Consider the following 22,312-nt stretch of genomic DNA (forward strand, 5'->3'; position numbering starts at 1 on the left):
ACTCGGCTTGGCTTGGCGTCCCATCTGAAATGGCCCGTGCACGAAGCTCAGGATAGCTGCCCCACTGTTTGCGACCCGACGGCGGGCGAGCCGAGTCTGGATTCCTTACGCGACGGTACGTTTTATACCGAACCTGATACACAATCGGATACTGTGGCCAGGAGCTTTGCTCAGCTTATCCACGAGCATGCCCACGGCCCACAACTCACACATCACCGCGACGCCCGTTTACTCGACACGCCGACGCCCACGGCAAAATGTACGAGGACTCCTGGTACAGCTTTGTGCCTGAGATCCAGCAACAACGTCAACCGGCCGTGGGAGCCCCGAGTACCGGCCATCGACGGAAGCAGTCGCTCTTGCAGCAACCGAATGTAAGTTTCCTCTCCTGCTCCCCCAAACCGCCACAGCGTCACTCGCCTGGTGCAAGATGCTAACAGATACTTCTCCTGTCTGTGCATAGAAGCCAACTAGCGACGGCGAGACCCCAGAAAACCTCCCCGCGCTTCTCGAAGTTCAGGAAGATGCCCACGATCCACCAGAGCCGACCCTTTCACGGCGAGCCAAGTCTTACTCAGACTTTTACGAAATTGTAACGAAACAGCTATCCGCGTACCAGCCGCAACGGGAACGTAGGAGGCAAACGAGGCGAAGCCGTCGGAGTTGGCAAGCGTTGGCGTTGGCGGAGTCGGTAACCGCGAGTTTGGATGCCGAAGTTGAACCAGGAAATGATTCAGGCGATGGCGGTGACGGCAGTACACTAGGGGGGGAGCTGCTGCGGGCTAGCCAGCAAGAATATTTGTTCGTCAACCATTGCCCCATTGGCCGTGTCCTGCCTCTGTCGCGCGCAGTTCCTCGCTAACGCAGCTTGGCCAACAAGTCTTTACCACGACGAGCTTCTGATGACGGAACGGCATCTCGATGCCCTCATCGACGATGCCGATCAGGCGCTCAAGGTCCTCGAATCGCTTTGCTCGTCGTTCCGCGCCGTTGATAACCAGACCAGCTCGTTCAAAGCTCAATGCGACGGCCTGCTGACGGAGAAGACGCACTTTGAAACCTTGGCTGAATCCGTCGGGATGGATCTCCAGTACTACACATACCTCGATTCGGCTACCCGCCGACTCAATGCGCCCGGTGCAGGGAGGCTCGTGGAAGGAGGCAACTTTGCCGAAATCTTGTCAACTTTGGACTCCTGCATAGAGTTTATGACTAAGAATGTAAGTCTAACAAGGAAAGTAGGGGGTTACAGCTTGATAATGTCCCTGGGCTGTGGGCTGATAAACATTATAGTCGACGTATCGAGATGCCGAGTCGTACTTGGCACGCTACCAAGCACTCTTAACCAAGGCCTTACATCTTCTCGAAGTGGGCTTCGTCAATCATCTCAACAAGGTGTCGGCCGAGATAGCCCGGCAGATCGCAGGAACCCAGTCCGAGCCTGCTCGCCACGCCCTCGCTTACGGCCGTTTTGAGGAAATGGTTCTCGAATCATACTCGCTCGTTCCTAACGTCCAACTGGTGGTGCAGAGCGCATACGAACACGATGGGTATCCTTCCTCAAAACCGAACGCCGACATCTACGCAAATACCGCAAACAACCTGTTCCACTCGTACTGGGCTGCCCGAGAACGAGATCTCAAGCCTATGACCCAGCACGATCTCGACGTCTTTCGGACCGCCGCGAAGGAATCACCCGAGAGTGCAGCACGGAACTTTGTAAAACAGTGCTTCGAGCGCTCCGACAGCGAAGCTAGCCTTTTCCAAAGCATATTCTTCATTGACGCCCGCTACTCGACCGAAGCGCAATCTGCCTTTGCCGTGCTCAAGTCGCAGCGCACCGTCTTAACGGGAGCAAACGTCGCGCCCATTGCCGCAAGCCTGCAGTCAGCCCTTCAAGGCAGCGATCTGCAGACGGTCTGCCACCTTGTCGGCTGGATAACTAATGAGTACCTGCTCCCCGAGTACGATGAAGAGGAAACTTTGTTTGTGGGCCGTTGCCGAGAGTTAGCCGCCCGGCTGCTCGCTGAGCATTTGTGGGCCTTTGCCGACGGGTTTTTTGAGGCCGAAATTACCAAGTCCATAACAAAGGCCGTGGTCCCGGTGGACGCTCTCAAGATCGAGCCCGTGGCTAACGGAGATATCGCGTCCAGCGCGTTCCCCCCAGTGAAGCGCGCGCTGGAGTTGATGGTTATTTTTGACCAATCCATGCCTAAAGAGCGATTTGTAAGTTGTTACCTAGCCCCCCGCAACATGGCTGGTCTTGCGATAAGGTTCTAACACCCCATTAGCAGTGTAGTAGCCCCGTAATTTTCAGGATTCTCAAAGAGTCCATTGCCTGCCTTCAGCGCGCTGAAGGCCGCCTCAAGACCGCCGCCGTCGGCGCCAACTCCTCCAAGATTAACACAGATCCGGATCTGTTTATGATCAAAAACCTACTCATCCTCAAGAATCAACTCATGACGCTCGAGATCGGTGACGTCCGCGGCGGTGACAGCGGGGGATTAAGTCAGGAACACTTTGCGCAGATATGGGACACTCTCCGGCCCGCACAGAACCTGATCGGCGGCCTACTAAGCAGCTTTGGAAACCTCAGCACTTATATTCCTGGTTCGTCTTTGTGGACGTTGAGGAGTGGCGCCAGCACACCCACACCAGGCTACGGGGGAGGCGCTGGCGCTGGCGGAACACCCAAGATTGGATTTGCGGCGCCACCGGTGACGGATGATGCGAGTGAGCAATTGGACGGATTGCTGCGGCAGAGCATCGTAGGTTTTACGCGGAGGTGGGCCGGCGTGTTGAACGGCGCACGCGGGGTGGGGCATAGTACCACGAACAACAACAATCACAAACTTGGTGGTAAGAATGTGGGCAAGGTGGAAAGAGAGTTGGACGAGATCCTGGAACAAGCGTTTGGCGGGCAGCCCGAGGTGGTGGCCAAGCTGAAAGAGGCGATCCAGATCGAGGCGCATGCGCAGGTTCAGGTGTCGGGCGAGAAGAAGAGCTATGTGACAAGGGTATAGCGGATGAATACTTCCCAAACCTTCTCAGCTCAAATGCGTTGGTTAGCCACACAATGAGAACATGCTCGAATAGCCCGGTGAGATTGGAAAATCTGCAAGCATCGCTACAACTCGTTTAATGGAACGCGGATATCTAGTAGACGGGATCGAAGTCTACATTACGGGACCTCAACGCAAACGGGGCAACTGGCTCAAGAACCGTTCACCAGGTGGGTATTAGTTTCTATCTCCCACCGGGTCATTCTTAACTTGCCAAGCTCCGAGTTCCGACCCGGATAATGGAATATGCAGCTATCCGACTACCGAAAAGCACGCAACCGACTCGGCGTTCCAAGGACCCCTGAAACGTCCCCAAGAACCCTGCAGCCCCGCCAGGCCTCGCGATCCAGTGTGAGGATTATTTTAATAAACCCCAGCACCGCGAGAGCCGACATTCGGCGCTCACACATGCTAGATAGACAGCACAACGGCACGACCGCAGTAACTACGTTGATACCAGCCGGTCTCACTAAGTCGTAAACTACGTCTAAAGTGGCGGCACTGTTGAGAGCGTGAACCAGCGGTTTCCCGGCTGTTTGCGATCAGCATACTTATCAAGCCCATTTGCTTTCCCCTTGGATTACGCATCAAGGCCGACAAGCCCTGGGTTCTCTTTTTTCGAGGGTAGAGATAAACCATATCGGCACCATCCAGCCTAACTGCCGCCCGCCCATACTTAGAATGGCAAACGCACCCGCCGACATAGACGCCCACGAGGGCTCCGGCTCGTCCTCAGGTCTTCAGACGGCAAAGGACTTGTTTTCGGGCGCCGCAGGCGGCATTGCCCAAGTATTGATCGGTTAGTTTGCCGTCTTCCCTGCTCCCCTTAGTTAGCGAACTTCAGTCCGATGCCTAGGCAACTAACTAGAGGCGACTTCTCCACGCACCAGGGCAACCCTTCGACATCGTGAAAGTCCGTCTGCAAACTTCCCAAGCCTACCCTTCCGCCGTCGCTGCCGCCACGTCCATCTACCGCAATGAAGGTGCGCTCGCCTTCTACAAAGGCACACTGACGCCACTACTGGGTATCGGCGCATGTGTGTCCATTCAGTTCGGGGCGTTCCATGCCGCGCGCCGCTATCTCGAGCAGCGCAAGTCTTCCGCCACCGCTGGCTCAACACCACAACAGCTCAGTTACGGCGAGTACTATGCTGCGGGCGCTTTCGCGGGACTGGCCAACTCGTTTCTCTCCGGGCCGATCGAGCACGTGCGTATCCGCCTGCAGACCCAACCTCACGGCGCTGCGAAGCTGTACAACGGGCCGTTAGACTGCGTGCGCAAGCTGTGCTCACCAACAATCGGGGGCGGCGTGGCGCGCGGATTGTACCGCGGCGAGGCCGTGACGCTGCTGCGCGAGGCACAGGCATACGGCATGTGGTTCCTGGCATTTGAGTGGCTCATGAATGCGGATGCAGCGCGCAACGGGGTAGACCGCAAGGAGATTGCCAGCTGGAAGGTGGCGTTCTACGGCGGCCTGGCTGGTGAGGCACTGTGGTTGGGGAGCTACCCGCTCGATGTGATCAAGAGCAAGATGCAGACGGATGGGTTTGGCGCCGACCAGCGGTACAAGACCATGCGCGACTGCTTTGCCCAGACTTGGCGCGCTGAAGGCGCTCGCGGCTTTTGGAAGGGCATCGGGCCAACTCTGTTGAGGGCTATGCCCGTCAGCGCCGGCACGTTTGCGGTGGTCGAAATGACTATGCGGGCTATCAACTGAGATGGAGGAGGTTAGGAGGAGTATGACGGCCGCCTATCGTATTGGTGAGGGTGGGAAATAGCTGAACGCAGAAGCGTATGAACTTCACATCGGGGGGCAGCCAGTTCTGATCACCCCCCCTGCACAACGGGAGGAGAGAGAAAAGCCCTTCAACGGGGTCACAACGATTAGCCTGCTCAACCGGCACAGGATTTGGGACGGGCGAGAAGGGATTGACGAAACCACCCGCCCAGGATGGCTTGATGATAGGGTGGACATCCAAAGGAATATTGACAGGAGATACCATTTAGAGAAGGGTCCTGCTATATGGAGAACGTGGCAGGTTTTATACATAGACAGATGATCAATATGTACATTCGATATACCCAACAGCTGTCCAAACCTCGCAGCCTGTTATTCTGCATTCTCCACCCTCCGCTGCAATATTTGCCGGGCATTGGCCGCCGTCAATGAGTCGATCTCTAATTCCTCGAGAACCTTCTTCGCCTCCGTGTTGTCGGTAAATACCCTGTCCGTGGCTCGCTTCAGTGAGATCCCGGCGCCCTCGTCCTGCCCGTCGACAGCCACAGGGAGGTTCAACAACCCGAGCGCCTCGCTCAGGCTGCCCAACGCGCCGGAGCCGTCGGGGATGTACCGCTCGATGAGCGCCAAGATCGCGTGTACGTCACGACGGAACTGAGCGGCGCCTGTGGCAGTGAACCGGTGGCTCATCAGCACGTCAGCCCATAGGGTGTTGTTGAGTGTCTCGAGCGCTTCCCGCCAGACACGGCGGAACACGGCTGTGCCCAGCGCGCGTTGGAGAAAGTCGAAGTCGCGTTTGAGGATCTGGTGCCACTAGTTAATCATGGACTAGGAGAAATCAAGGAATGGGGAGAAGGTCACACGTACTCGTAATGGCTCGTCCAGCTCCGCCGTGACGGCCAGATCGCTTGCTGGCGTGGACTCATCGGCGATGGTGCTCCATTGCGGCCGGTGAAGATACGCCTTAAACGCCTTCCGGTGCGACTCGACTAAGGCCTCAGGCAGAAACTCCTCGGCGCGCTTCCGTCGCTGGCTGTACGCCGAGATGGTTTCGTCAAATAGTACACCCCCACCGTCGTCCTCCTTGCCCACCGCTGCCGAGGTCTTATCCCGCACATGGTCGTAGCTCATTCCGCCGGCTAGGTTGTCTTGGTTCTCGCTGCCCGTGCCCTTGGCTCGCGACTGGAGCTGCTCCCACAGCGCGACAAAGAACTCGTCATTACTCCAGTCCCGTAGCGTATTCACGATGTGGTCTGCGCTGCCATACACTTTGCAAAGGGTTTCCAACGCGCCGGTGCCCTCGAGCGCAGCCAGCTGCTCCTTGCTAACGCCGAACGCTCTACCCACTGTCGAGGTGATGCTCAGGTAGGCCTCCAATGTGCCCCGCAGGTGGTCATGGTATTCGTCCAGGATCGTGAGCTGGATGTCAATGAGAAAGCGCAGCTTGTGGGAGAACCGCCAGACCCGTTCGTACTGCGTCGTGACAGACCGAAGCAGGTCAGTAACCCGGACGGCCGCAAACGTGGGCTTCGTTTTGCCCGTGGTGGCGAAATCGTAGTCGATCTTCCTCGCGTCTGGCGCGGACATGATCGTCTGATAACGCTCTAGTGCGAACTTCTTTTCGGCCTCGAGCCAGGCCCGGAAGTGTTGGCCGAGCACCTCGGAGGTGAGCCCACCCCACCCTTCTTCTTCTGCGTTCCCGCCATCGTACGTGAAACCAGATTTCAGCCGCTCATCAAAGGTCATAAGCTGCGTCAGGAGGCTGCTAAGGAAAACGGTGTCTCCAGCCGTCTCAGCAATTGTGGCCGTGATCTTCTCCCTCATGACGGGTAACATCGAGGACATGAAGGCGCAGACGGGGTCTATGTACACCATCTTATGCGCCACGTCGGTGTCGCCAAACCGGGAAGCGAGAACAGAACCAAAGTTATCCCGCAGAAAATCCTCCCATTTTTCGACCAAGGTAAGGAACCACGGGAAACAATGAGCTGTGAGGGCTTGCGGGCTGCTCGTAGGCTTGTTGCTGAGAAAGTGGAAGCGGAATTCCTTGATGAAGATTTGGGCCATGACGTCGAGCGGTAGGAGGGTTACGGTGCCTGATGAAGAGTACACAACCTCGGGAACCTGCAGGTCGACGAGCTTCTCGAAGCATTGGAGCCACTCTTCATCGACCTCAGAGTCCGGATCAACGTTGGGCCACCCACGTCGGGCCAGCAGCGCCTCCAGCTCGTCCCACATTATCTTTTTCATCTCCCCCCAAAGCTTCTCGGTCGTGTTCTCGACATGGGTAACCAGATGCACCGCCGCCCCGTCCGCCTGCTCCTGGAGCTCCTTCAGGCGCACCGACATCTGTTTCAGCTTCGTGTATGGTGTCAGGGCGGCCTTGGGGTCTTGAGGCAGATGTGAGTGGGCGGCTTGACGCAGGCTCTCGACGTCTTGGAGCAGCAGTAGGTAGCGGTAGGCGAGGTCGACTTTGTGTAGTTGCTTCATGGGTGGCTCGAGGCGGCGAATCGCATCGTCGGGTGCATCAGACTCGGCGATGATCTGTAACCGCACATCTATGCTCTTCTGAAGCGACTGGAACTCATCGATCTGGTCTAACAGGGCGACGCTGCGGTCTGTGGACGACTTGCGCGCCTCGTCGAGCTCGCGCGTGGCATCGTCGAGTTGGGCTTGCAGCTGGCTGCGCTGGAGCTCGACACTGCTGAGAAGTGTTTCTAGGTCGTCGAAGTCGGTCGTCGACTGCAGTTTGTCGTCGAGGTAGTCTTCCACACGAATGTCGTCCATGGCGGGGTAGGCAACAAGGAGAATACTACAATGTCCCCAGTTTCGTGGAAGCAGGAGTGGAAGCTGGCCAGTTCCATGTGATGTGGGACTTTCATCCCAAGCTCAAAGCTGCCAAGGTGGGTCTTGAAATAAACCAGGATGTAATACGTGGGAGAACCGGAGCGTAATCTACATACGCTGTAAGTTACGCGTTGTTCAAGACCCCCACATGACGCACTGCCTGCCGGGCCGGCCAAGCCATCTTTTTCCCTCCCCAAACAGCACCTCCACCAAGTCGTGTAAATCTCCACAATCTCGTCCCTTTTCTTTTCCTCTCCGAACATCACAACCCCAATTGGCTCCCGAGTCAACCCACACTTCAATGGCGCCAACATGAGGCATCTGCTGCCAAATTTGGGGCTGGGGGCGTCCAGTGCCCGCGGCATCACGAGTTGTAGTATGAATTTGAGGACGATGCTCTTCTCCCCCGCTTGCCGGCCTTTGCTCAACCCACGGCACGTTCATCCCATGCCTCCCGCCGATATCCCACGCCGCAGGAACTTCTTTACTTCCAATGTGCTCTTGCAACAGAACAGCAGTGACCCGCCGGCTCGCGAGCCCAAGGCGGGGAAATCCACCGACGACAACCCCCCGACGAAGCCGGCCACCCCCACCAACAAGAAGCGCAAGCCCCCGCTCAAAAACTCGCTGCACCGCGTTGCCATCGTCGCTCAGAAAGGCGTACCGGCCAAGAAACCGCCGCCGGCCGCCGAGTCAGTCCCCGGCGCCGAGGGTAGTTCCACTGTCAGCGCCGTGTGTGTGGCCGAGACCTTTGACATGGATCGAGTGGAGGACATCCTGAAACATCACGGTTTCTTAATCGATCCCGACGGCAACGGGTTCGAGTCCCATGAGGTTGTGCACGCTCGGGGCTTCAACACTGGCGATATCTTTGTGTTCCCCTCAGGCACCGTTGTTACCTGGGGGCTTCCGCCTGATATCGTCAACAGCCTGGCCACAAAACATCTGCTCCCGGCCGCCGAGACACCCTTTATCGAGCAGAAGGAGGAGGAGGATCTCGAGTTTCTGGTCGACCCGGAGCAGGAAGAGAGCCGTGTCACTGGCGATGTCGTGGTGCTCGGCACACGCCGTGAGGTCGTGGCCGGCGACCGGCTCGAAACCACCCTCGCCAAGATCGCCTTCTCCTCGGGCCTAGCCCGCAGCACCAAGCTAGCCGTGCTTGAAAGCTCACTAACTCGCTACCTCGAAAGCACCCGGAATATCCCCGACCGCTTGTCGCAAGGCCTGAGCGCCCCGCTCTCGCGGGGCATGATTTTGCAAAAGGCCGGCGAACTGCTCAACCTGCGCAGCCAGCTGAATCACTACAATGACTTAACCGACGCACTGCCCGACATCTTCTGGGACACCGAGGAGAAGCTCGAGACCTACTACGCCAAGATCGGCAAGGCCCTCGACGTCGGCGTGCGCATCAAGACCCTTAATGACAAGATGACGTACGCCCAGGAGGTCGTGACCGTCGCCCAGGGTGTGCTTGACATCAGCGAGAAGCTGTCTAGCGAAGCGCACAGTACCCGTCTCGAATGGATCATCATCGTTCTCATTGCCATCGAGGTCGTCTTTGAGCTGCGCCGTTTGTACATTGAGCGTTACGACCACTTTCATACCGAGCTGCTCGACGAGTTGAGGGCGCTGCGGGCTGAAATGGGGAGTCGGCAGGGACAACAAAGTAAACAAAAGACACGGGATGGATCGGATTAGGTGACGGCGAAACAATTTGGTGAATGCCTTGTGTATAATAACATAAAAGGAAATGATACCCAGCTCAATGCATACTCAGGCAGCTAAGACTGCGTCGATGACACACGCGAATAAAATGCTTTTTTTTTTCCCTTTAATATATTATTATTATTATTATTTCCTACACCGCTATGCCCGTTAGGGCGTGCCGGTCCCTCTACTGCTAAATACAAAGGAAACCGTACCATCCTAGCTGTTCGCTAGTCCGGCCGGGTAAAAACCTCCGCCTACCCTCTGAAGCTACTAAATCCTGTACCCATCCGTTACAAAAGAAAAGGAGGCCCTCTACCGGCCTCCAGACAAACTAGCGCTCGCCTGCAGGCTCTATCTCTAGCTTTCTAGCTAGCCTATACTCCTGTAGCCGGCCAGAGTCCATCAACCAGCCTAGAACCTTCCTCGTTAGCCTACTAGCTCGGCCACCTACCCCCTGTAGAACAGTCTGTTTCCCTTTAATATAAGAACCTGAACTTTGGCCGAACTCTCCGTAAGGTGTTTTAACAGCTTGATAACTTCAGAATGTGAAATAACGCGCTGAATATTACAGATTACGCCGCGTTTAACAAAATCAAGGGTCTCCAAATCGAACGAACACAAAGAATGAGCATGAAGAGGTAAACATAACTATTCTTCCGACCAGTGCGGTCTTACTACAACCTTCCCTACTACGACGCTCTGCGTGACTGTCTCCTGTCTTCTTCCCCGTTGTAATCAATCCACGCCCCCGGACCCCCCTCCCCAACAAATTAAAAATACACAACACGTAAAACATAAGGTAGTTAGTGGCGAATCCACTACCCCTTTGATCAGCAGCCCGTCTTCCCCCATGCCCAGCCCAACCCCCCACCGGATATCCCCACACACATCTTTTGAACCCCCTTCTTTTCCGTGGCGGCGAGCACGGGTGGGTAAGATGAAGTACCCGGGTGTCGGCCACCTAGTAATAACAATAATTTGGCACACTCAGCCAAACCAACTACATCACACAAAAAACAGAAAAAAAGTGTTAGAAAAAGAACGAGAAAAAAAAGCACCCGAATCATGCTCTTTGGAGCCCGTCTCATCCCCATTGCCTTGTTGCCTCATCCGAATCGACAACATATCCATTTGTCCGTCCAATCTTCCATCCCTTAAAGCTGCCGATGCCTCTCAGACGCACACAAACATATGCATACGCACAGTCCGTCGCATCAACTTTGGGACTCGTCCATCTTTCCCTTCATTCCCTTCGTTTCGCTTTCACAAGGAGAGCAGGATAGACTCATTGCCCTCATTGAGGGGGTGCCGGACTGGCGGAGCCAGGCGTGGCACCGTTAACAACCATACCACCTCCACCGCCCGGTTGAACAGGTGCAACATTCGGGCTCGGCGATACACTGTTGTTATTAACAACGTGGTTGTTGCCCATCTGCTGGTGGTGCTGCTGCTGTTGCTGCTGTTGTTGCTGCTGCATCTTAGCAGCAGCGACCTTGTGCACGTCCATGTGGCCCGCCAGCCCGATCCCTGCGAGCCCGACCACTTCGCCCTGCGTGACCTTGCCCATATGGCCGCTGGCGCGCTGTTCGGCGTCAGCCCGGGCCCGGGCCTGCTCCATCAACTGCCGCTGTTGTCCTTCGGGCATGACCGTGGCAAAACCCGTAAGGTTGGACGGTGTTCGATTGCCTCCCGGGCCGGGAGGGCCTCCTTCTACCGCTCCTCCTCCTCCACCACCTGGTCCACTGACTGGGCCGCCCCCACCAGGACCAATACCGGGACCGCCTTGCATCATGCCAGGTCCTGGCGAGCCAGTCTGGTACTGCCGTGGGACGGCATTTGGGGGTATGCCCGGTCCAGGGCTTCCGTAGGGCGGCGGTGGACGAGAGATCTGTTGGTGTTGCTGTGGAGGTGTTGGGGACTGGCTGTATTGGTGATTTTGTGGGATTTGCGGGGAAATGGTCCGTGGCATCGGCCCGCCGTTGGTGTATGGTGAATACGGTGGTTGCTGAGGGTGCGGCATGGGTGGTGGGTGAGGGGACTGTTGTGGGTGTGGCGAGGGTTGTCCGTGTTGGGGATGCGGTTGGATTTGCTGGTGTGGTGGGAAACCCCCTCCCGGGAAACCGGGCGCGAAACGGTGGTTGGGGGCATTACCCTGCGCCATATTGTAGTTGGGGTGCTGGTGTTGCTGCATCCGTGGTTGCGTCGGCGTGCCAGCAAACTGCGGTTGCATGTTGGCATGTCCGTACGGCCCTTGTGCCTTGGCCAGCTGGGGCGCGTACATTGGCCGGAATTGTGTTCCAGGGGCCGGTCGAGGCTGCACTTGTTGGTGCGGCTGTGGAATGGGAACGCTGGAGGGGCCGCGCGGATACATATTCTGGGCCTGGCGGACAGGTGTTTGCGGGAAATGCGGTGCATTCCCAACGGGACGGGCCGAGGGTGTAAACTGCTGCTGGTACTGGTGGTTGGCGTATTGTCCTGACACGCTCGGCGCCCTCTGCGCCTGGCGCTGCTGGTTCGATGTCGCGGCCTGCGCAGCGAACCGGGCCAGCCGCGCCGGCTCGTCTTCTTCCATTACCCCGCGGTACTCATCGGAGCGGATCTCGATCCTGGTGCTCACAGCCAACTCCTCAAGCTTGTCCGAGTTGAGACGGGCCACGGCGTAGGGAGGCAGGGTCTGGATGATGAGTGCCAGCTGAGCCTTGAGCGCGTCGTAGGTTGACGCTTCCTCCTCACTTGGCTGGTGCGAAAGATGCCCGTTCCGGAGCATGTCACCATTGACTGGGTCGGCCGAATAGCGGTCTTGGCTTGTGGGCAAGGTGAGATTGCGGTTGCGCTGGTAGGACGCGAGGGTTTCGATGAGATCGGATACTTCCTCGAGAAGGTCATCTACCTCCTTCTCATGGTCTGACTTTTTACCCAATGCATAGTCCAAGCTTGGGTCAATCGCTGTTTCGTCCCAGTTGTCAATCGCAGCCTTGACGGTGTCTTCGTCGATCTCCACCTCGAGTGTTTCATCGGTCGCTGGAACCGCTTCAGGTCCCTCCGCCGGCTCTTCCGCCTCGACAATTCTCGAAAAGTTGCGCCGGCCGACACGCTGCCACCATATGCGACTCACTTGGCCCGAGGGCACAATAGCACCCGAGTCGTCCCTACAGGGGGCAAAGGTAGAAAAGGCGCCGCGGAAAAGCGCCTCCATCTCGGACATCTCTAGTTCGGTTGTGGATGGCTTGATGCCTGCCAGGCTCTGCGCCCGCTCTCGTCGCTTCGTTTTGGCGTGCGCGGTCGGCGTGGCATTGCTATAATCCAACCAGTGACCAGTCGAGATAGTTGACGAGAAGTAGGTGCCGGACCGGTATTTGGACTTCTCGGCCAGCTCTGGGTGGTAAAAGGTCAAGACATTGCTTTTCGTGGCCGTTTTAGGTGCCTTTGGCGGCTGAAGCGGGGGCAGATTCCGGGGCGAAGGGAAGAGCTCGCCTAGGGTGGGCGTTCGCCCGCTCTTTTCGCCCGAGGCGGGCAGGTCGGATAGGATCCTGGTGACTGTGAGACCCCGCGGCAGAGGCGCCCCAGCAAAGGACTTGGCTGGGTTGCGTTGCAGGCTGGTGAAAAGAGGCCGCGCAGTGGGCGCTGTGCCGATAGCGGTAAGAGCTAGATTTCCTGTGTTCTGCGTCTGGGGCTGGTTAGGGGCCGGTTTCCCGCTGAACGTTGGTGGTGCGTTGGGATATGCCAGCTCCTGTCTGTACAGCTCCAATGCCTTGGTCCGAAGCGCAATCGTCTTGGCAAGGGTGTTTGCATCGCTCGGCGTGGCCGTCTCGAGCTCGTTGACCTGTGCATTCGCCACTTGGACAACGTCGGCAACGAAGTCGTCGAGTGTCTCGTACGTGCCGTCTGTCACCTTCTCGGCGATAGTGATGAGCTTGCCATCTTCCGATTTCGCTCTTTTCGGAGAGGGTTCGCCATCGGAAACCGTGTCGGTGAGAGGGCGTTTGAAGAGCGATGAGCTGAGACCATCGTCGCTGGAGTAGACAATGTTAACATCCCGACTGCAAATGGAGGTGGATGGGATGGAAGGGGATAATCGTTGGCAACAAGGTCCAATGTCGATGGCGTTGAGGGGTTCACGATGGATGCGGCGCATTACCTCTGTAAAACATCAAAAAAGTCGCGGACGAGCGATTTGCAATGCTGTGACGAGTGCAGGCCATTAGCGGATGGCTTGGTTGGCTCGGCACGGTTGGGGTCGGCCGCATCGTCGTCGCTGGATTCGCGTTTTCGCTTCGTGGAGGAATTGATTGAGGAAGCGGGCGAGTCGGGACGCGACAATGGTGCGACGCCATTGACCTGGGGCGCGATAACTGCAGGTGAAGCCATGGTTGACGGGCGGGAGGCGCAATGCCCGCGGAAGGCAAGTTGCGGGATGGCAGCTGTTGAGGATTTTTGACCCCTGGAGGCGCGAGGTGGGATGGCTCTCTTTTTTTTTTGGAGTGGTCGCTGTGGTTCAGCCGGGTCTCGTCGCGATTCGCGTCTGCTGCGAACTTGGTGCTTGGTGCGTGGGACCGTCCAGGTCGCTTGCAGGGCTTAAAAGTTTTGTCGTCGGTGGACCGGCACGAAGGGGCAAAAAAAGACGTGCAATTCGGGTGCATGCGATGCAGAGACAATTTCCAGGTTCGATTCCGGCCGTGGATCAACTAGTTCTGCGGCAGCCGATGGCCATTTCTCCATAGAATAGCACGCTTCAGTATGCAGAGGAGGGAAGTCGGGGCTGCGGTTCTGAAGTTGGTCCAAAAAGCCAGCGCGAGAACGGGCCCGCGCTAGCGACGTTTTGGGAAACATGTGGGCCCCTGCGCCGTGGGATCCCTCCACGTGACATTGGATCGCTCTGAGTGATGCCTTGAGTGTTAACATCCAACTGACTGCCCGACGCAGGACCCGAGTTAACTAACACTCGCGCCCCCCACACCCCATCAGCGCCAAAGCCACTATACCTTCTCCTCTGAGAATCATTTCGAAGAGTTGATACACACAGTCATCAAGGTCTGTAGGCTCGATAAACCAAATTGGAGACGTTGCTCTTCTCTTTCCCTTCCCTCCTTTCTCTGTCCGCGCCTCGCACAGCCGCAACCTGCTGCAAGGGCGCTTCTGCAAGGGGCGCGGGGCTGGACACAGTCTTCGAACTCTGGTTTGAGGCAAACAAGACTCAGGTGGGTCGAACAGAAGGGCCAACAAGGCAACAAGAAGAATGCAGTGAAGGAAATCTGAGAGAGAGGGGGCTATTCGTACCGCTGGCATGATAAAATAACCCTTGCAATACTACTATGTACACCTTGATGGCCCCCACCCATTTTTACTTCATTACGTGTACTTAGATGCAGGGGATAGGTAAGCCTTGAGCCTCCTTGTAGAGCATGTGGATGATGGGTTTGTCAACGGGGTCGTTTGTCGTCTCCTCCGACCTTGGGATCCGGCATGCAGGAAGTGCAGTCTAAGCATCTCTACATATCGGGGTATTGAGCCGATTACAGAGAATAATCAACCGTTATCAAGCCTCCATTCTAACTCCAACCAGTCGTGAGTTGTCGGGGATTTTCGGTGGATTATGACCACCCTGGACCAAACAACCATCGCGCCCCGAGATCGCTGGTACCTCAAGTAGCTTAGACGCATGATTATCCCCGTTATGAGCAAAACCCGGCTTAACCACGAGCTGCCCCCCCGGTTCTCCTCCCCATATCGCTAGTCAGCTCCGCAAAGTGGTGGGTGACTCCGGCTGCGGGGTCCTGAATTTTTCTTGTCTGCTCCGATGCCCCTCCATGTCGGCCCCCCCACAAAACAGCTCCCCCAGCCCATATCTCTCCTTGCCTCACGAACTTCTTCCGTTCCTCCAAAACTTTCTCCTCCATTCGCCTCTTCCCGCCACCCATCATCAACCCCCTCTAATCTAGATCACAATGGCTGCCCCCAACGCCCCAGGCGCGACCTACGCGCTCACTGAGTCGCACAAGGAGGTTTGTTACCCAGCTTCTTCCTCCCGTCTCCTCTCGACCCGATCTTGGATGAACCGGTGGGCTGACTCACCGCTTGTAGATGCTTGAGAACTCCCTCCTCAGCTCCGACCCGGAGGTTGCGGAGATCATGGTAAGCAATTGGCCTCCCACAAATGGCAATGCGTTGCTGCACGCGGGGTATCAGCTAAACCCCCCTTCAGAAACACGAGATCCAGCGTCAACGCGAGTCCATCATCCTGATCGCCTCCGAAAATGTCACTTCCCGTGCTGTCTTTGATGCCCTTGGCTCGCCCATGTCCAACAAGTACTCCGAGGGCTACCCCGGCGCTCGTTACTACGGCGGCAACCAGCACATTGACCAGATTGAGCTTCTCTGCCAGAAGCGCGCCCTTGCGGCCTTCCATGTCGACGGCGACAAGTGGGGTGTCAACGTCCAGTGCCTGAGTGGCAGCCCTGCCAACCTCCAGGTCTACCAGGCCATTATGCCTCCCCATGGTAGGCTGATGGGTCTGGATCTCCCCCACGGTGGCCATCTTAGCCACGGTTACCAGACACCCCAGAGGAAGTAAGCAACATGTCCACAACGCAATGCTAACCACACACGAGATGGGTTATCCTAGTAAGTTTCCGTGCTGACAACCATTACCTCCAGGATCTCCGCCGTCTCGACCTACTTTGAGACCATGCCCTACCGCGTTGACCTCGAGACCGGTATCATTGACTATGACACCCTCGAGAAGAATGCCCAGCTCTACCGCCCCAAGATTTTGGTCGCTGGTACCTCTGCTTACTGCCGCCTGATCGACTATAAGCGCATGCGCAAGATTGCCGACTCCGTTGGCGCCTACCTGGTCGTCGACATTGCCCACATCTCTGGCCTGGTCGCTTCCGGCGTCATTCCCTCCCCCTTTGACTACGCTGATGTGGTCACTACCACTACCCACAAGTCTCTCCGTGGCCCCCGTGGTGCCATGATCTTCTTCCGCAAGGGCGTCCGCTCCGTTGATGCCAAGAGCGGAAAGGAGACCCTCTACGACTTGGAGGACAAGATCAACTTCTCGGTGTTCCCCGGCCACCAGGGTGGCCCCCACAACCACACCATCACGGCGCTTGCCGTCGCTCTCAAGCAGGCCGCCAGCCCCGAATTCAAGGAATACCAGCAGAAGGTGGTCTCCAACGCCAAGGCCCTTGAGAATAAATTCAAGGAGCTTGGCCTCAAGCTCGTCTCCGACGGTACGGATTCCCACATGGTGCTTATCGACCTCCGCCCCCTGCAGCTGGACGGCGCTCGTGTCGAGGCCGTCCTCGAGCAGATCAACATTGCCTGCAACAAGAACGCCGTCCCTGGCGACAAGAGCGCTCTCACACCCGGAGGTCTGCGCATTGGTACCCCGGCCATGACTAGCCGTGGCTTCGGCGAGGCCGACTTTGAGCGCGTCGCCAACTACATCGTCGAGAGCATCAAGCTCTGCAAGGAGATCCAGGGCGCCCTGCCCAAGGAGGCCAACAAGCTCAAGGATTTCCGTGCCAAGGTTGCCGGCGGTGAGGTGGCTCGTATCAACGAGCTGAGGAAGGAGATCGCGGACTGGTCCATCACTTTCCCCCTCCCCGTTGAGGGCTGGAGGAAGGAGGCCAACGCCTAAGTTCCCGCGCAGAAATTAGCAACCGCCATATCAGGGCGTAATTTAGAGGGCGGCGCGCCCTGTGCGATGCCGCCCTCGTGTTCAACAACCACAACGAACAGGAGACGGGCTTAGTTTTCCCATCCTACCTTCTTGTCATTTTAGGGTTTGCATTTAGAACGGAAGGCGGATCATACGGGATGGCGATCTCAACGAATCATAGGGTGCACGGGAAACAAAACGGGAATCGGAAAATCACTCATCTTGCAAGTCATTCATCAGGCGTTTGCATCATGGGTGTTGTGGTCATCAACTTACCAATTTCGGTGCCGGAGGGGAGGAGTCTGGTCTTTATACCTGGGTCTGGAGTTTAATGATATACGAGCTGCTTCAACGCGCCTTGGTTATACCCAATTTGAGACGCATCCGATGTGAACGTAGCATGTCAAGATCACCCGGTTTCCCACAAATTGACGAAACTGAAACACAGGAGAGAGCTAAAGACTGGGCCCGGACCAAGACGGAGGATGAGAAAGGCTCGGGAGAAGCCGCAGCTACCGCACGTGCATGTATATATATATATAAGTAGGTATGTATGTGTACAAACATCGATGGACTCGACCACCTCTAGAACCAAAGTACGAGCAGGTACCACGTCTTGAACAAAATTGACCAAGGCTAGCGCAGGTCTGGCCCTGGCAGAAGTCCTGTTCGAGCGAAACCACGTTTGTCCCCGGCCCCAGCTTATCTGTCCTGTCTCTCAACCGTCACGATCACCATCGCCGCCATCAACCCCCGGCTCCTCCTCGGGAGAAGAGCAAACGGAGGCGGAAGGATGGAAGGGGCGAAGAAAGTTTTCGAGGGACAGAGAAGAAGGGTGGTGGGACCAAGAAAGAGAAGATGAAACAGAACAAGTGACGATCACCCCAGCCCGTTTGGTCCCGCATGGAAGCACTTCTTTTCTTGTCTGTGCAATCAACAACAGCCGCAAAGGGCAGAGAAGAATGGGAAATTAAAAAAACGGAAGAGAAAAGAAAAGAACGAGGGATAGAGACAGCCTTGTCCACACGCATTATCCATTCCCGTTACGCGTCATATTCCCGCTTAGCCACCCATCCACCCATCCATCCATCCATCCGTTTGTTTCGTTTGCCCTGTCCGTCCAATCGTGCGTGCATATGGGGTAACTCAAAATACAAAAACCATACCGAAAATAGAGTGAAATGTTTTGGAAAAAGAAAAGAGAAAAGAGACTGGAGCAGAAAAAAAAGAACAAAAGTATACAGAGCCCGTCCTCTCGCCCCCAAATAAAGATTTATTACTCCTGCTCCAGTTACCGTTGCTCCAAACTTTCTGGACTCATCATACCCATTGTTCCATCATCCTTATCCGTCGCCTGGCTCGCTCCGTCCGTCACATCAGCCGCCAATCCCACCCCGTTACTCGTCGATGGCATATTCAACACCGGCCCGCCCTTGAGGTTCGACTGCGACTGCTGCTGTTTCTTCTTCTCAGGCGACACGCTGCCACCCTTGCCACCGGCCGCGGTCGCAGCGTTCAAACCATCCGTGATCTGCGCGGCACCGCTCTCCAGCTTCTTCTTTTTCTTCGCCAGCGCAATTTGCTCCTTGGGGCTGCGCTTCTGCGGTGAGACAATCTTGCCGGTCGCGCCGAGACGCGGGCGGGCGCGGCGTTGTTTAGGTGGGAGGTCCTCGTCCTCTACCAACGGTGTGTCACCGTTAGCATGCAGTTTGGCTAAGAAGAAGTTCTTGACCAGGCCGATCTGCTCCTGGATGTTCTCGCGCGTGACGGGTTCCGACGGCGGCAAGGGCTCGAAGAGATCAGCCGCGACTGGGCCGCCGACCGTCTGCGTCTGCATCTGGTACTGGTTACGCACGCGCGACTGCAGGAGGTGCAGCGGGACGGAAAGCATCTCGAGGCCCAGGTCCTTATCCAGCCCGAGCGCCTTGAACCCGAAGAAGTCCTCGCCGAGCTCCTCGGCAAAGTCACCGCCCACGAACTGCTCGCTGCCATCGTTGAAGGCGCCAGACCCATCCGCACCGCCGTCGGTGAGGGCAGGGCGGAGCAGGTCAGCGAGGTGAGCCTTCATGCGCTCGTGGATCTGGCCGAGCTTATTGCCCAGACGATCGACCTCGTCACGGGCGTAACTCTCAAGCGCCTCGACATCGTGGCCGTTCTCGTTGAGCGTGTGAAGAATGATCTCCTCGGGAGTGAACCGTGGCTGCGACTGAGCGCCCCTCTCCGCGTAGACGCCGGATGCACCCTTCTTCTCCGACTCACGGTAGACGTTGAAGGTGCGGATGAGCTTTTGGAAGTAGTCACCCGCAATATCCGTCATCGTGTCAAGTGCCGAAGGCTGCAGTTCTTCAAAACCGGCGTGGTAGAATATCTTCGCCACCGACCGCTGCATCGCGGACCTGCAAGTCTCTCCGGCCATGACGGGGCCCTCGCCAGCGAGGAAGGCCGGTTCGACGTCCGACTCGAAGAAGGGTTCTGGGTTGTACTTGGGGAACTGGTTGGTATACACCTATTTGTTTTATCAGAATGGTCAGTGGCCGGCATCCTTCCTACCGCGTGGGCTGACAATGGTTGTGACTTACATGAGTCTGGATCTGCATCTGTTTGATGACGCCGACCTTAGAACAGAGTTTACGGGTTTCCTGCAGCTGCCGGATATTGGCGTCGATCTTGCTCGTGAGACGGCTCTCAGGGGAGATGAAGTGCCCGGGTGGGATGAGTCGGAGCATGTCTTCATGTTGGTTTATGACCTGTCCCTCGCCGTCCTCGATCCACTGGAGCTTCGGATCAATGTCCGGGATGATGGTCAGGGGCTCATAGTACGACGGCACTGTTCGGTCGGCGTCGTCCTCCATACCCTCAGCCAACGTCTCGGGAGCCTTGGCCCCGTCCTTGGAGCCAGGTGCGGAAGCATCGAGGTGCGAGCCGTGGATGATGCCAAGAGCCTCGGCCTCCCTCCGGGACTTGAAGAAGCGGCGCATGCCGGCCTTCGTCCGGAGGAGGGCGGGCACTTCCAGGTTGAGCTTGTTGTGCGCAAACAGCTGGTAACGTTCCTTAGCGATAAGGGCACGGTCTTTCTTCGTGACCTGCTTCCAAATCTTATAGGCTTCGTCTTCGTAAGCTGCTTCCGCCGCTTCCCCAAGTGCCTGGCCAAGCGCCATGCCGTTCAGCGACGGGCCGTCAATGTCCATGGCGTCAGCATTACTAACACCTGAGTGACCGTTGGCGCCGCTGGGAGTTAGAGCGCCGCCGATTGGTGGTGTGCCAAAGCCATTGCTGCTATCAACCTCGGAGCCCTCGCGCTGGTTCTTCGCGAGGATTCCGTTCAGCTGCAGTAATGGCTTCTGATCCACGTTTGGGGTCCCCTCTTTGCCTTCTTTCTGGTCGGAAGGGGCTTTCCGGGACTTGTTTGCCCCTTTCGTGCCGGCCTTGCGACCCCCTCGAGACGACATGATCGGCTCGTCGTCATCGCTGTCGACAAAGTCTTCGCCGCCGTTTTGTTTCCGGCGCTCTTCGGCCTCCACTTCAGCCCTCGGCCGTATGGTGACATCTGGGATGAGGGGGACGAGTTTCTCGGCCTCTCTACGCATGCCATTAGCCATGCGGCGAAGTGGGTGGTTCATGTCGTGGTTGTAGCGCAGGCAGTTGTCCCAGATCAAATTGAGATCGTAGACGAAATCGGCCTTGGATTTGAATTGGAGACCCTTCAGCTTCTTGGTCATAGTCCCGAGGTCCATAGGCTGTTTGATAACTGCGTAGGAACATTGTCAGATACACGCTCGTCATGATGTGTGTGGAGACAAAGCGGGCGTCTTGCAAAAGGTACCAGGAAGAAACTCACAGTTATAGTAGTCGGGAGCATCCCTCTTGTTGACCCTGTTTAGGAACGGAGTCGAGTACTCGGTGTGGGCCTTCAGCTCGCTGAGGACCTTCTCAAGGGCCTCGTACAGTTCCTCTTGGCCAACGTTCTCCTCGCTAGCCCACTTGCTTCGGTTCTTGCGGACTTCGTTCATGAGCGAGCGGAGCTCAGCATCCGAGGCGCGCACTTTTTCGCGTTGCATATCGATCCTCGCAATGAGGTGCTTCAGAGTGAGACTCGACGCGCCGAGGTTGGCGTTGCTCAACGACCCATGGTTCGGCCCCGGCTGACTTGTGTGGCCTTGAGTTGTCGTCTTGTCCATCTCGGCTTGCAGTTGCTTCTCGGACTCCTCCAATTGTTGTTGCTCGAGCATGGCCGTCCGGTCATTTTCCAGCGTGTGAAAGAGGGTGTGGAAGCTCTGCTTAGCCGCCAGCTCCGTGGCGTTCCGTGCCTCTTCTAACTCCTTGCGCGCGTCTTCAGACGACTTGGCTTGTGTTTGCGATCCATCGTCCCGAGATTTCCCGGGGTGCCTCCCGGGCGACGGGCTGGAGTGGACGGGTGAACTCCCGGACTTGGACGGCGATAGTAAGGTCCTCGCAGCAGTGTCGTTGGTGTGCTTCGATCGGAAGGTTTGAGCCGCCGAGGTGATACGTGTTCCTGTGTCTCCGGCACTGTCCTCATCATCCTCTTCGTCGTCATCATCATCATCGCCATAATCATCTTCGTCAATGACGCGCTTCGCCTTCTTGCGGGGCGGTTCTTGTGCAGGTGCGTGGTCGGTCGCGAGGGGCAGCAGGGGTGTGGGGGGCGTAGGTGGGCGTTTGAGGGAGTCGAGGCCGGTTCTGTTGTACTGGCCATCGTCGCCAAATAATAGCGCGAGCCTTTCCTCGGTGCGCCGGAACATATTCGCGAAATCGGCGCGTCGTCGGTCATCATCTGCATCGGCAGCCTCAGGCATCAGCGCGAGTTGGTTGTTGCTCGGCGTCTGGTTGCGCGCCGGTCCATCATCCACAACGGGATGATGCAATCTGGCGCCGTTAGCCGAACCAGAGTTTGGCGCATGCCAGGCATGCTGGCCGTTGGTGATGGACATTTTCTTCCGGGTCCGGAATGGCTAGAAAGGGGCTTGTCGCTCGGTGGCCATGCGCCGGAAACGCGCTCGCAGTTAGCCAGCACCGGGGCAACCCAGGCCGTCAGAGTTACATGGGCAGAAAGCGCGGAATCGGGAGAGGTGGTATGACAAATATGGAGCCAATTCGAGATGAAATGGTGTTGTGCCGATGACTTCTGTGATGGTCGATTTTGGGGCGAGTTGGACGTGAAGTCGACTTCGGAAGCAGGCCGCTGCCGTTTCTGGACTGGGCGTCTCTTTTCCGTGGCTTTGCGCAGCAAGAGGTACTTGGCGGTCGCGGATTTCGCTTTGTCGCTTTGTT

General features: G+C 57.0%; 7 protein-coding genes across 7 annotated transcripts; 4 read left to right on the forward strand and 3 right to left on the reverse strand.

Moving 5' to 3' along the window:
* Nucleotides 1–257: 257 nt before the first annotated feature.
* On the forward strand, nucleotides 258–3,023 carry C8A04DRAFT_12725 (Sec34-like family-domain-containing protein; the record flags this gene model as incomplete). The annotated part of the gene is made up of 5 exons (XM_062777437.1): nucleotides 258–374; nucleotides 464–840; nucleotides 881–1,238; nucleotides 1,294–2,226; nucleotides 2,292–3,023. 5 exons carry the CDS (start codon nucleotides 258–260, stop codon nucleotides 3,021–3,023), a joined length of 2,517 nt encoding a protein of 838 aa, XP_062636394.1.
* Nucleotides 3,024–3,743: 720 nt separating this feature from the next.
* Nucleotides 3,744–4,779, forward strand: C8A04DRAFT_29249 (mitochondrial carrier domain-containing protein; the record flags this gene model as incomplete). The annotated part of the gene is made up of 2 exons (XM_062780944.1): nucleotides 3,744–3,861; nucleotides 3,953–4,779. 2 exons carry the CDS (start codon nucleotides 3,744–3,746, stop codon nucleotides 4,777–4,779), a joined length of 945 nt encoding a protein of 314 aa, XP_062636395.1.
* Nucleotides 4,780–5,172: 393 nt separating this feature from the next.
* Nucleotides 5,173–7,587, reverse strand: C8A04DRAFT_29250 (RINT1-like protein; the record flags this gene model as incomplete). Its single annotated transcript, XM_062780945.1, has 2 exons — nucleotides 5,173–5,604; nucleotides 5,668–7,587. The coding sequence occupies 2 exons, from the start codon at nucleotides 7,585–7,587 to the stop codon at nucleotides 5,173–5,175; spliced, it is 2,352 nt and encodes a 783-aa protein (XP_062636396.1).
* Nucleotides 7,588–7,959: 372 nt separating this feature from the next.
* Nucleotides 7,960–9,345, forward strand: C8A04DRAFT_37752 (uncharacterized protein; the record flags this gene model as incomplete). The annotated part of the gene is made up of 1 exon (XM_062783997.1): nucleotides 7,960–9,345. The coding sequence occupies one exon, from the start codon at nucleotides 7,960–7,962 to the stop codon at nucleotides 9,343–9,345; it is 1,386 nt and encodes a 461-aa protein (XP_062636397.1).
* Nucleotides 9,346–10,651: 1,306 nt separating this feature from the next.
* C8A04DRAFT_37753 (uncharacterized protein) lies at nucleotides 10,652–13,725 on the reverse strand (the record flags this gene model as incomplete). The annotated part of the gene is made up of 3 exons (XM_062783998.1): nucleotides 10,652–11,067; nucleotides 11,137–13,355; nucleotides 13,496–13,725. 3 exons carry the CDS (start codon nucleotides 13,723–13,725, stop codon nucleotides 10,652–10,654), a joined length of 2,865 nt encoding a protein of 954 aa, XP_062636398.1.
* Nucleotides 13,726–15,302: 1,577 nt separating this feature from the next.
* On the forward strand, nucleotides 15,303–17,002 carry C8A04DRAFT_12695 (serine hydroxymethyltransferase; the record flags this gene model as incomplete). Its single annotated transcript, XM_062777424.1, has 4 exons — nucleotides 15,303–15,359; nucleotides 15,439–15,474; nucleotides 15,560–15,924; nucleotides 16,012–17,002. 4 exons carry the CDS (start codon nucleotides 15,303–15,305, stop codon nucleotides 17,000–17,002), a joined length of 1,449 nt encoding a protein of 482 aa, XP_062636399.1.
* A 1,312-nt stretch (nucleotides 17,003–18,314) lies between these two features.
* Nucleotides 18,315–21,972, reverse strand: C8A04DRAFT_29254 (uncharacterized protein; the record flags this gene model as incomplete). The annotated part of the gene is made up of 3 exons (XM_062780946.1): nucleotides 18,315–19,529; nucleotides 19,603–20,771; nucleotides 20,862–21,972. 3 exons carry the CDS (start codon nucleotides 21,970–21,972, stop codon nucleotides 18,315–18,317), a joined length of 3,495 nt encoding a protein of 1,164 aa, XP_062636400.1.
* Nucleotides 21,973–22,312: the final 340 nt, after the last annotated feature.

The sequence above is a fragment of the Dichotomopilus funicola genome, assembly GCF_033296635.1.
Source record: "Dichotomopilus funicola strain CBS 141.50 unplaced genomic scaffold C8A04scaffold_37, whole genome shotgun sequence".
Lineage (NCBI taxonomy): Eukaryota > Fungi > Ascomycota > Sordariomycetes > Sordariales > Chaetomiaceae > Dichotomopilus > Dichotomopilus funicola.